This window comes from Cryptotermes secundus, unplaced genomic scaffold (genome assembly GCF_002891405.2).
Source record: "Cryptotermes secundus unplaced genomic scaffold, Csec_1.0 scaffold595, whole genome shotgun sequence".
Taxonomy (NCBI): Eukaryota; Metazoa; Arthropoda; class Insecta; order Blattodea; family Kalotermitidae; genus Cryptotermes; species Cryptotermes secundus.
Genome location: NW_019745088.1, coordinates 89,645 through 102,771, shown reverse-complemented (window position 1 = coordinate 102,771; position 13,127 = coordinate 89,645). Strand labels below are relative to the sequence as shown.

At 42.7% G+C, this 13,127-nt stretch overlaps 1 protein-coding gene across 7 annotated transcripts in view; it reads right to left on the bottom strand.

Moving 5' to 3' along the window:
• The window catches only part of LOC111874916 (homeobox protein extradenticle), a 592,846-nt gene extending 579,719 nt beyond the window's left edge, over positions 1-13,127 (bottom strand). For 2 of the 7 annotated variants that reach the window (XM_023870788.2, XM_033755653.1), the window contains exons 1-2: positions 12,280-13,019; positions 10,406-10,479 (exon numbers count right to left, since the gene is read on the bottom strand). In XM_023870788.2, the coding sequence (XP_023726556.1) occupies positions 10,406-10,479; positions 12,280-12,479 (274 nt within the window). In that variant the 5' untranslated portion in view covers positions 12,480-13,019. The other 5 variants (XM_023870785.2, XM_023870786.2, XM_023870787.2 and 2 more) reach the window with 5 other exon arrangements.

Genomic DNA, 13,127 nt, shown 5'->3' with positions numbered 1-13,127 from the left:
CTATTTAATTAACACGAGATTTCATTCAAAGTATTTTTTTCCCCTTGGCACTACAGCCCCAGTGGGCCTAGGCCTACCTCCATGAACTTCTCCGTTCACTTCGGTTTTTCTAGATCATACACATTCGGTAGGACTCCTTGGGCGGGTGATCAGCTCGTCGCAAGGCCTCTACCTGTACACAAACACAGAAAAACGCACACAAACATCCATGCCCTAAGTGGGATTCGAACCCACGATCCCGGCTTCCGAGCGAGCGAAGACAGTGCACGCCTTAGATCGCTCGGCTACCGTGACCGGCCCATTCAGGCATTTAAAGCCTGCATACGTTTAAGGCTGACAACCTCACCGCCATCTCTGAGCCGACTGTCTAGAGAAAATGTGGCAGCCTCGACGTCTCACAACCCTATGGGCTTCCACGGCGTTTTACAGGTACAGCTTTAATTTTTTTACCTTTAATATGTTTAACCTGTCAAAAAATGGAAACCTATAAGGCCACAATTGTAGGTATCTATATATCGGCAGATACAACTGGCTTCACTATTACTGTGTCAGTCTCAATTTTGCTGAACTAGATCAAAACTTCGTTCAATTCTCTTCAGACACCGCTAATACCATCCATGAATACAATTAACGGTATTTATGGACGCGGATTCCAACATAACAGGACACTCACTGATCAGGAGAGCTTCGATAGAGCGCGGTATCAGAGGAATTCGGATACAGTGAAGCAATGTGTGAACTGCTCATAAATTTACACGGGTTTCGTAAATGCGATGCTTGAACGACAATACGCTTCATATAAACTGGTATTTTGTAACATAATTCACATGTCAGAATAAAAGAATAATAAATGTCAAATTTATCTAAATTATGTCGCATTTCGTTGTCACAGCAAATCACTGGTAGCATTATAAAACGCGTAGCACAGGGCCTCTATGTATTATCTAGGCATTTCTATTAGTTTTGATGATCTAACTTATTTAATTCCCGTCAACAGGATTTTACACGTAAGCGATAAGAGATGAAACCATTTTTCCCCCACTCCCATAACGATAAGATAACACTAGTGTCGTAACTGACGAACACAGAAATGCGAAGACCGAACCGTTATTAACCATTTTAGGCACCGTGGTTACTATATGAACACCCCCCACCCCACCCCAACAGAGATTTAATAAGTTTTAAAAAATATCCATTTGGTCCACTGTGTTCATGGCTTTCAATGATTCTTTAAATGTACAGGAAACCTGACAGAACAGCGACAGGGAAGCTATATTTTTATAGGTCTATTCTGATTCAGTCTTCAAGAAAGCTGTCTTCTGAGATGTAACCATACATACGGTTGTCAATTCGAGGCATAGGTATACTGGCTACCTGCCTGGCTTACTCTTCAACCATGACGATGGAGGCAGTACGTCCTTCGAAGCCCGGCTACACCGCGCTACATACCAAAACACAGACATGGATGCCAGAACCTCATATTCGACCAACTTTTATTCTTAAATTTCTGTATTTTTAGCATTTGCACAGATGCATTGCTACGCATGAACCTGGGGTAGATAACAATGGATTTTGATGCATTCCGCCTTTCCGCCGGGCTCGTGCATGTCCTCTGTTCGCATATTTGTGCACGACACACGAGGAAACCAATATCAATATGCAGAAACAAAACTACAACTACGCGACGGGTCATATCCTTATCAAATTTTTATTAACACAGGAGAATAGCAAGTTTACACGTTACATTTTGCATCGCGCTGCGATTTCCAGTCTGTCAGTTTCGTATATAAAACCGAATTGAAAAGTGTTCAATATCACAGCAGAAGCATTGTTTACCGTCAGCCAGCTGCACAATATGTCAATCCCAAAGTTTTGGGCTCCAACAGAGCCTCGATTTGTTTTCCTTCCACAGCTTGTCTGTCAATCTTATCATATAAATCTTTTAAAAAGTTTCAAAAGTTATAGGTAACTTATTACATCCGTTTCATACGGTGAAAACAGTTGGGCCAACAGCACAAAAACAAAAACTGGCTATACGTGGGCAGAGAAATGTTGTCAGGTTAGCAACGAGTCCCCTTATCCGCAATTTATCGAATTAATATTCGATAATACCACAGATAATTTCACTTCCGTGATTTGAAGGCAGTTTTCCCTTCTCCACAACCAACAGATATAAATATGAGGGTAAAATTTGAAGAAAATTATTACAGACACCGTTTCAATCATGTGTACATGAAACAAAATAATACGCGATGTGAAAGTGATTCTGACAGCAGTGTGTAACAATAAACATGACTCGCTTTGGACAATGTCCACCGCCTTGAGATTTTTCGAACACACTGTTTGGAAAATGGATCTGTTTCCAAGATTTAAGGGAGGAAAGGTTCCCAATGAGTTTGGCCCGTTAGAAAGTAACAGATCCCGTTTCGAACACAGAGTTTTAAAAACCTAAAATGATCTTTGTCCTCTCTACAGCGTCTAGATCGGTTCTGGGGCCCACCCAGTCTCCTATCCAAAGGGGTAAATCGGCCGAGGCGGGAAGCTGACAACTCACCTCCATCTAGTGCCGAGATAAAAAATAATGGAGAGACGCTTCTATTCCCCAGTACGTTTTCATGGTGTGTTGCTTAATTAGATGAGAGATAACTGACTGTATTAAGGCGCGTCCACATTTTTCGTGCTCGTGCTCGCCAGGCTGGTGCTCGTCGGGAGACTCGTCTGGCTTTTACTTGTGCCCGTAAATCTTCGTCCACACTACTTCAGTTGCTTGCCAGGCTTCGGCGCGTGAGGGTCCGTATATTTACTCGTAGTGTGTATAGGCTGTAGTCGTATTTTAATTTATTGTCTATAGTTTTTAAATTAAAAATTTGCTTGTCTCGTGACTTGTCATATCGTCCACATTACTCGCGAACATAGCGAGTGACATGAGTACGAGCACGAGTAATGTGGAAGCGCCTTTACGGTACGCTCATGTACTCCGCAACTGCAACCTTGAATTTCATTCTGGGTGAGATATGCGATGTTTCTGATAAGTAAAGTAACGAAAAATGTACATTTCCAGAGATTAATGAATACATAACAGGTGCTGGCATAAATATTCGTACCATGATCACTGTATAATTCAACTTTACTTACATTTAGTCGGTAAAACACTTGATATTCATATTATCGGAAATACGTCAGACGGACAGCTGAATCCGTTTCCCCTCTCATGAGAACCTACTGAACTTCAGCACTGAATAGAAGCGTCACAAAATCTGTGTTATTAAGACTTAACGTAAAACAAAAGGCAGTTACTGAAACGCTATGTCATTAATACGTATGAGGGCGTGGAGGAATATTTGTTTAGCAACGCTATCAGAAGCTCATGCGGTAGCGTAGTTGGTTGAGGCACTATGCTACAAGCCCTAAGGTCGCGGGTTCGATTCCCGATGGGGTGGATTTTTTTCAATTGACCTAATCCTTCGAGCCGCCCTGGGGTCGACTCAGCCTCTAGAAATGAGTACCAGGAATCTTCCTGGGGGGGCAAAGGGCGCCCAGCGTGTAAGGCTGACAACCTCACCGCCATCTATGAGCTGACTGTCTAGTAAATGTGGGAGCCTCGACGTCTCACAACCATATTGGCCTTCATGGCCTGTTAAGGGATAGTTTTGCCTTTCTTTATCAGCAGCTCACACTACGTAACACAAAATGGTAGGATGACTCGTGGACCAGAAAACATCCTGAAGGAACCAGTCGTGGTTTAACTGCGGCACTGCCCCGGAATTTGAATGGAGGAACGAAAGGAACCTCAGTCAGGAGTGTAGCAGCCTGCCGAGATTCAAACCGACAACCTCCTGAACACATGTCTAGACTGTTACTGCTACAACAACATGGCTGTCCCATTGTTTAATTACGCACCACGTTATAAAGACGTATGGGGGCAATGGATGCATAGTTCAATACATTCTTAACTTCAGCACTAAATGGAAATGAGCGGTCAGGGTCACGTCCCGCCTCATTTAGCCCTGGTATCCATCGGATACTAGGCTGTTACGAGATTTGTTACGTTGGAATGACATGAGCACGCTAAAAATGAGAGTATTCTTCGCCTTCGCCTTCAGAACAACTCGGGAAAGAGCCCTGCTTATCTGGCCAATGAAATAAAACAGACTTTCAAAATGGAGAAGTGGGAAGCAGTATTAAGATCAGTGCAAAGGAAACACTAGCAGCGGGCCAAAGTTAGCTCAGGCGGTTGGCGCCTCTTACTTTGTATTCGGGAAGTGTCCAGTTCGAATGTCCGCTGGGGCACAGCCTATCGTAACTCAAATTCTTCGTGGTTTCTAGCAGTCCCTCCAGGAAAATACTTGAATAGTGGCACACGAACACACAAAATGTGTCCCTCGTAACGAACGTCGTGACGTCCATTGTAGAAATAAACAAGAGGGGCGAATGCTACGCTTTCTTCTGGCTCCACTGCAAACAACCACGCACCGCGTTCTGCAACTGTGTGGTATCCTCAGCAACGTCCGTCATAATGTACGTTCGTCGCAACGGACGTACTTCGTGCGCTCGTGTAGACGGACCATAAAATTAGACAACGCCGACATCCATACCCTTACCGAATTCATTATTCACAAATAAACTACAAACAAACAAACAGACAGACACTACCGGCAGCTTACGAGAACTAAGCATACTTCACTAATTCCAACACGTTTATTACGACAGCCTGACCATAATTCTGTTCTGTTTGTGAATGTCATGTTTCTACAGATGGCCTTTTTTAAATTTTTCTTTTAAATTCGCTTAGTGGGGGGGGGGTGGAGTCCAACTGGGTCCACTCGTCACGGCGGCCACTGATTGGCCTATTGTAGCCTGCCCCGGGCGATTATGATGGAAAACTTGGAGGAATAAAGATTGGCAGGGGAAACCGAAGTACTCGGAGAAAACCCGCCCCAGCGCCACTTTGTCCACCACAAATCCCACTTGACCAGACCCGCGATCGAACCCGGGCTACATGTGGCCTTACTAAGTGCGATATTTCGTAGAGGGGGGTTGTCTCCGCATTGCGCCAGGCCGATTAGTGTCGGACATGTAAAACCTTTCCTGAGAATTAGTATTTATTCTGAGAGAGAGAGATCCTGACTGCACTGGGTTCCACGCACCTATCAAATGTATTTGAGGGCACGAAAAATAAAAATTGCATCCTTTTCCTTACAATATTTACTCAACAAAATACGATCTCGCTGACGAAAAGACCAAAATTTGTCAGCGGCATAGTCGATTCGTTAATGCACGTGACTGTAATAAACCGTAGTTTTTATGGCCTAAATTATAAACACTGCCTGCCATTAAATTATAGACAGGCCACCGCCTATGACGATAAAGGAACAATTATAATAATTACTAATTACGTAAGCAAATATTTGTTTTGTTTAGAGGCAGTCTTTTATGACCCGAAATGTAAATATTAAGCCAAACGCTGTTGTTCGGAATTTTTACGTACAAAATACAGATCCAGTTGCATCCCCCCCCCCTCCCGTTTTCTTTACCATACTTTAACCTCTAGAAGGTCTACACTTGGCATAGAGCAACACTCTAGTTCCGTTTGGTGTTCGGTTTGACTCTCTGTCGACACACCAGCTATCTTGACCGATGTTCTTCGTAGGCTTCCTCACTCCCTCTAAGTAAATATGGTACCAATTCATCATTCAGCAATGGTCCTACCGACAAACGAAATACGGCCTTTTGCTACGGGCAGGGCCGCGAAATAAAGCACAGAAGAAACAACAACAATTGCACAGCGAACAAACTGTTCGCGTTACTGCAGCATTTTTTTTAATGCTAGTGGCGTGGGACTAAGTCCCTTGTACTGCGGCCACTTCTAGCCTATTGTACCAGCCCCAGATGATAGGTGAGGGTGATTGTGGAGCAATTGGCGGAATGAAGATTGGCAGGGTAAACCGAGGTACTCGGAGAAAACCTGCCCCACGCCCAATTTGTCCACCACAAATCCCACTTGACCAGACCCGGGATCGAGCCCGGGCCGCCGGGGTGGGAAGCCAGCGACTAACCGCTTGAGCTATGGCGCGGCCCAGCATTTCTCGTTACTCTTTCATAAAGGAAAAGGACAAGTGGATTCTGAAGGGTTCTGACGATGGCGTATATTCACAATTACTGGCTTTTTGGAATTTGTCCATCGTCTGATATTCTAGAAACTAGGAAAAACGTTTCGCAAACTGGACCTGTTTCAGCATAAATTTGTACTTCACTTTCTTTCTAGTTCCGCGCATGTGCGTGCTTTATCACAACTTTTACTGTATATTTTCTTGTTATCTCCCGCCGAATGAGTCTCGTCTCAGGCGATTAAATAGCTGTGTGAATCTGACAGGGGTTGTCCAGTGACTGACTAACTCTTTTTAAGGGACCCAACTGAGTAGGTGTCTCCCCCCCCCCTTACCTAAGGACGCAAACAGATACAGTTTCCGAAACGCTGTTTCCTAGTTTCTAGAATACCGGACAATGGATCAAAGTCCAAAAAAACAGTAATTCTTGAAAGGAACAACTCTGTCAGTAACATTATTAACTATGAACTAGATGATCGCAGTTTGATTCTCGGCAAAGGCAGGAATTTTTCACCGCATCCAGACCGGCTTTTGAACTTTGAAATGTTGAACACACACGCCAGGTTGGTTACCTACATTAAAAAACAAAATACAAGCACGGGTAGAAATGTTACAGGGAAATATGAGATGGGCTCTCGAACAAACAAATTCGTTTGCGAGTGGGTTTGACTGTAAAGAGGCTTCCAATACCATGTAGAACGGAGAGAGACCGAGGTCTGAGGCGAACACACCGCCTTCAGCATTACCTAGAGCGAGCGTCGCACGTACCAACCGCTTTAACACACTAGAACTCTGCATTCTGCCCACGGTGTTTTGCGTATTTCATATGGTCCTCACAATAAACAGCGACTGTTTTCCTGAACAGCAGTAACCGGTTGGGCTTTGTATAGGTCATGTAATGTGTTTATTCTGGGGTACGGACTGAATTGTTATATATATTATTTAGAAAATACTGAGTCTTTTAAGAGGAACTGAGATTCTTAAGGCTCCCAGAGCCGAGAGACAGTAAACTTTGGTAATGGGTCCCGTGGGGTTCGGAATCAAGAATCACTGTGCTGGCGAGGGCCAGCAGCGATTTAGCAGTCTTAAAAGGGGATAATACCCGGTACAGTTCTGACATAAACATTTTTGATGAAGAACGATAGGTTTTCCATCAATACAAACATTTACGTAATATTTTTTTAACGGGAACGAAGATGAAACAAACGCTGCGAGACAGTCACTTAAGCCCCATGTTTGTGCAGAGTCACCAACACAGGGCGAAAACATGTGCTACAAAACAAGCAGAAATCGCCGCAAACACGCCGAACATACGTTCTCACATACGGCTGACCTTGAGTACATTACCTTAAAAACTTAATCGGTTCTCGCTCGGCACACCACTGTTGGTTGCTGAATACCGAACAAAAATAAAATTCGTCTCACCAACAAAGCAAGTTTTGGCACGTAGTGTGCCAACCGCCTTCTCTTCTGACATCACCCATGCAGAATTACAGAGGAAGATGATCTAAATTACTGAAACTTAATCAAAATCGTTTGAGCCCTTTTGAGAAAACAGACATTTTGTGTTTTGGGAACCCTGTTTTTGGAACTGGAACGTTCATGTTCACTGGAAACCGACCTGTGATAGACAAGCTCTTCAATACCGAGTTGGAACAAAATCCGTCCAACTGTTCAGGTGCTAGCGAGGCGCGCGCGCGCACACGCACACACACACACACACACACACACATAAGTATATATACACACACATAGTGAAGACAGGCGGCATTTCAAAAACCAATTATTCTTATTCTTGTAGCGGGGGGGGGGACATGCAAACCAGTAAAAATCCACATATCAATTTTTCTAACGATTATAACTGTTTCCCATAAATACCATTTATAACAGAAAGAAAAAATCACAAGAAAACAGATACCTTACAAGCAACGGGTCAATGAATTATACAAGTCTGCCAGGGGTATAAAAATGGGCCCTTTCTTGTGCCCAGATCTGAAAAATGTCAAAACAGACGGTGTTCTTTCTTTTTATTAAAATGCTATGGCAGGTAAAGGTAAAGTTGTCCCTGTATGTAACTAATTAAACACTATGCCATGAAGGCGTATGGAGGGGTGGATGTGTAGACTCACATTTTCTTGACCTCGGCACTGGTTGGAGGTGAGTGGCAACTTCACGCCCGACCGCTTTAACCCCGGAGAAAAAGCCCCTTGTACCCACTGGATAGGTGGATGGGTGGACCAGAGAGCAGGTCTGAACGACATGAGAAGTAAAAATTCTTGACCCTACCGGGACTGGAACTCCGGACCCTTGGTCGTTCAGCCAGTAGCCAGTAGCTAATGTTATGACAGAAGTATGAAAAATGATAAATTGTTTCGTGAAATCGTTGGGCAGTTTTGATTTATTTTTGTGAGTTCCAATGATTTACATACTTTCTGAATATCTTTAATCTCTTTTCGAAAATGCTTATTCGATGGTTTATTTTCTGCTCATGTTAATCACTTTCCTCCTGAACGGGCTTTCAGTCGTCTATTAATACAATTCTCAGTCATGGCTCTGTGATTGCTGCTGTTATCGATTACATTTGTTTTCTCCTTCATTTTGTTATTGGGTGCACGCGGTAGTGTAGTTGGTTGAGGCACTATGCTACAAGCCGTAAGGCTGCGTCTTCGATTCTCGATGTGGTCATTGGATTTTTCAGTTGCCCTAATCCTTCCGGCCGCACTGTGGTCCTGGTGTCAGCTCAACCTCTAACAGAAATGAGTACCAGGAATCTTCCACGGGGNGGGTGTCCGGCGCGTGAGGCTGACAACCTTACCGCCATCTGTGAGCTGAGAGTTAAGAAAACGTAGGATCGTGCACGGCCTGTTACAGGGATAGTTTTACCTTTTTACCTTTTACATTTTGTTATTATTTTCTTTTGTAAAACCTAGAACATGTTTTCGTAAGTAATGATATTGCACTGCAGCTGATTTTGTTTTATTTTTTTAACGTTCTTTCTGAGAATTGTCAAACAGCTGTGTAATCAAACACAAATGAAAAAGTCCTTGCAAAAGTTTCCGAACAACACAATTTGGGCTATTTATTTTCGACAGACAGCATTCGACAAGAGACAACAGAACTTATAAAAGTGTAAATAATTATGTGGAATTTTGGTCTGACATAAATTACGTAACAATTCTCAAGAATATGCAATAACGCAATTTAACTAATTCTAAGGCATAAACTTATGCTGTACGACGTGAAGGTTGGATGACCAGAAGTTAGACTGGTCTAAATGTCACTCTCCGTGTTAACCGCCAATGTTGCAGCCGTGAGGGCAGGACAACACGCCACGCAGGCGGTGGCGGAAGCCCTACACGGTGAGTCCGGGCTCCGAGGCCAGAGCGGACCGAAGCTGGCACTGCAGCTTTTCCTTCCTTACTCAAAACTTCGGCTTCGTTTCATGGCAAGCATCGTTTTGCTTTCGTGACAAAAACGTAACATAAAACTCCGTTCCGTCTACCACAATGATAAGGCCGAAAAACTCTTTTAACGTTTGCGTAGCAACTGGAGAGGTTATTTCTAAAATATAGGCGTGTATCATTTTAATTGGAAAAAAGATGCTCCCGGTAGACGTTCGAGCCTTATCGAGGTATAATCACTGCATTTACCTGAAGGGACTGAGGAAAACTACGAAAAAAAACTCTCTCAGGATAGCCGATGTTTCGGCCAAAACCGAGGTGCATTGAAATGAATAAACTGGCCAAATGAACAGCGAAAATATAGTGAGTAAAACCATGTGGTTTGGTCCACGGTAAATATTATCTAACCTTAGAACGCGCGTACATTTTTTGAAAGACCCAGGTGAGAGAGCCATTTGCTTAAACTGTATATGCAATCAAATGCCAACAGTACCCCAGTAGTGAAACAGGCCAGGGCCAGTTTGTTCTACCACGTTTCATTAGATGCAGAATAATTTCAGAAATACAGTAAAACAACACAAAAAGTAGCCAGACAACTACATCACCAACCTCAGTATTTCTATCAAATATGATTACATTGAAATGACTTAACATATTCTGCAGAAATAAAAAAACGGCCACGGAGGAAAATTTCCTGAGAAACAAGTTACCTAACTCACGAGTTACGTTTCCTGACTCCTAGTCACATTCAGTCGAAGATTAAAAACGTTATCACTGAACAAACACTTATTTTATGGCGTACTGTGTTTACTGATGTGGGACAAATGAGGCAAAAAGACAAAGGCTGTAGCTTAAGAAATTAACTGTGGAGCTCTACACCGATGTCATGTGCCTTACCTGTTTTTTCCTTGATTTCACACAGCACGCTGAAGAGGGCTGGCTTCATGCGATGGCAGTTGAGTGTGTGTTTCCTGTACAAGGACCAGAGACACAATTAGATAGTATTTTGTTACTGCAAACAGCCAAACAGGGTAATTTCACACATCAATCTCTACACATAAGTTTAATACTTGAACAAATTCGATGGAATACAGACTGAGCTAAATAGTCCAAAAATAGACAAATAAGTAACAAACGAAACAACGAATTTCTGAGGTTCTAACGCCTGTGACTAGGCCTATGAAGACAGCCGTCGTTTTGGAAGTGGCGACGTGTGGCCAACAAATCCCTCCGCAATGTCGATAACCTTCTACCAGACCACACAGCGTCACATCCTAGATGAAAGAAATCTTCAGTTTCCCTTTTGTGTTCGCTACGTGGTCAGCGCCTCCACCACCACCTAAATTACAATTTTGATTTTCGTCATTATTACTATTTTATTACCAGCATTACTCAGATATTACAAAATGCCTGGTTTTGTACTGTGTGTGTGTGTGTGTGTTTCTTTCGCTCTGCTCACTTTGCAACTGGCCCTTGGGCTTCTGAGTTAGCACGCAAATAATAACTGAACAGAATTATTATTATTATTAATTTATTGCTGTCACATTTTGCTCTTTGTATTTCTGTGTACTCCTGCTAACTTTGCAATTGGACTCCGTGCTGTTAAGTTTGCACATAAATAAATACGAACTGAATTGAATTATTCCTTCTAAATATCTATACTTTACATTTCTCAATTGTCAATAGCAACTTAAATTTGTGATAATGAAATTATTGGCATCATCATCATCATTACTTTGTTTCCTCGTATACATTAATATGTTTTTCTTCCAATGTTTACCTTTAATTGGTCTTTGACTTTACGTTGTGTTTGTCCAGTATGTAACTACTTTCATCTACACTGTGCTGTGTCTGTAATTGGCCTTGTAGCTGTTGGCTCAGCACATAAATAATAAAAAAATTAATTATTACTATGTTGCTGCTGCCGGTCCATACTACTGTAAAATTACTGTTCTTTATTGCACAATTCTAGTACTGCTGTGTAATGGCAGTTTGCGTTTATATTTTACTTAAAAACAGGCAAGACTGCTCAACAATGTGAATGATTGCGAAACTTTTTCAAACAACGTTTCAAAATGGAAAGGAACAACAAACACTAGTTTAAACACACCCGCAGAGAAACGTTGAAGTGTCCCAAATTCTATTTTATTTTCGACTTATTTTTAAATTCCAACTTGGACACTTCCACTGGAATGCGGATCCGGCTCATTTACCATGGCATTACATTACATTATATGTAAGTTTCGCGCGCATGAAAAATACATTTTGAGGTTAAACCTGTCCAGTCAACAGCAGTAACAAGTTTATGAAACAGTGTGCCCTGATTAAATTTAAAGAGAATTCCGAAAGAGCACTTATGTCTTCTAACACTGATTTAGGTAACGCTATTAAGACATACACTGATCTTAAATTATGTATTTTGTTTTTTTTGGTATATAACGACCTGTAATCCGCCGAAAAACAACCAAAGTTTCCGTGGATCTTGTCGCTTCCATCTTCAGCGTAGAAAAATAAATCAAGCAAGACACCAGCATGAAGCGGGTGGTACACAAAAAGCTTATGATGGAGACGACATGTTCCTCCGAAACGTCGTTTAATTTTTAACGGACTACACGGCGTTATATCCCAGAAGTTCACAACCACCGCTATGAGAGACTCAAAATCCTACATGAAATTACGTAATTTAAAATGTAAGAGACGTTAACTACTTGAATATATCCTGCTAAAACTTGTGACATAAACGGTAAAGATAATGTGAATATAGTATTTACCTCGCTTGGGCCTCGTCCAATGACTGATCCGTGATGTTCATGATCTGTTGAAGGATCTCCCCAATATCTTGCTTTCTGGTTTCCTGATCAGGGGTTGTGGGGCCCCCGTGGTTCGGATCCACAGGTTGCATCCCATACCCTTGGGGCATCATTCCAACTTGAGAGGTAACTGGGTGCATCATGCGACTCTGTTCGTCCATAATAATACCAGCAGCTGCAACACTAACAACAGACGCGCACTTAGAACCGCTGCAGAAGCACCACTGACACCAGCTGAACTAAAGCACCAAGTACGTTGTATTGTTGCCTTCCGATATGAACATTTACCGTCACCATACAACACCACGATCCGATCACCACATACAGCAGTACCACATGCGTCCTGCGACTCACTCAGTTTAGGACACTAATAAAATATAGAGTTGGGGCACAATAGTTTTGACAGGCAGGCAGGGGGCACGATTTGGGGAGGAGGGTCTCGACAGTGTGCCACTCAAAGTCCGAACGCCATAAAACCTTCAGTCCAAGTGCCATTTAGGGAAGTGAGGCTTTGAAAAGCAGCCAATGAGAATACGAGTTTGCGCGTCTGTTTTCTCGCTGAACGCTGCCAGTCATGAGAGCGCCACCTCCCTGGGCATGAGGATCCACAGCGCAGACACCCGCCACAAAGCTCAACTCACTGCTTTAACATAACTGTAGCAAAAATACACAGTTCTATGATTGGATATGCAATTCCCTTATTGTATAAATACCTTTATGAAAGCGTAACTGTAATAAAACAAGTGTAGTCCTCGTTATACGATGTGTCCACACACAAGCCCTTCCGTAACAGCCTTTGTGTCAGTCTC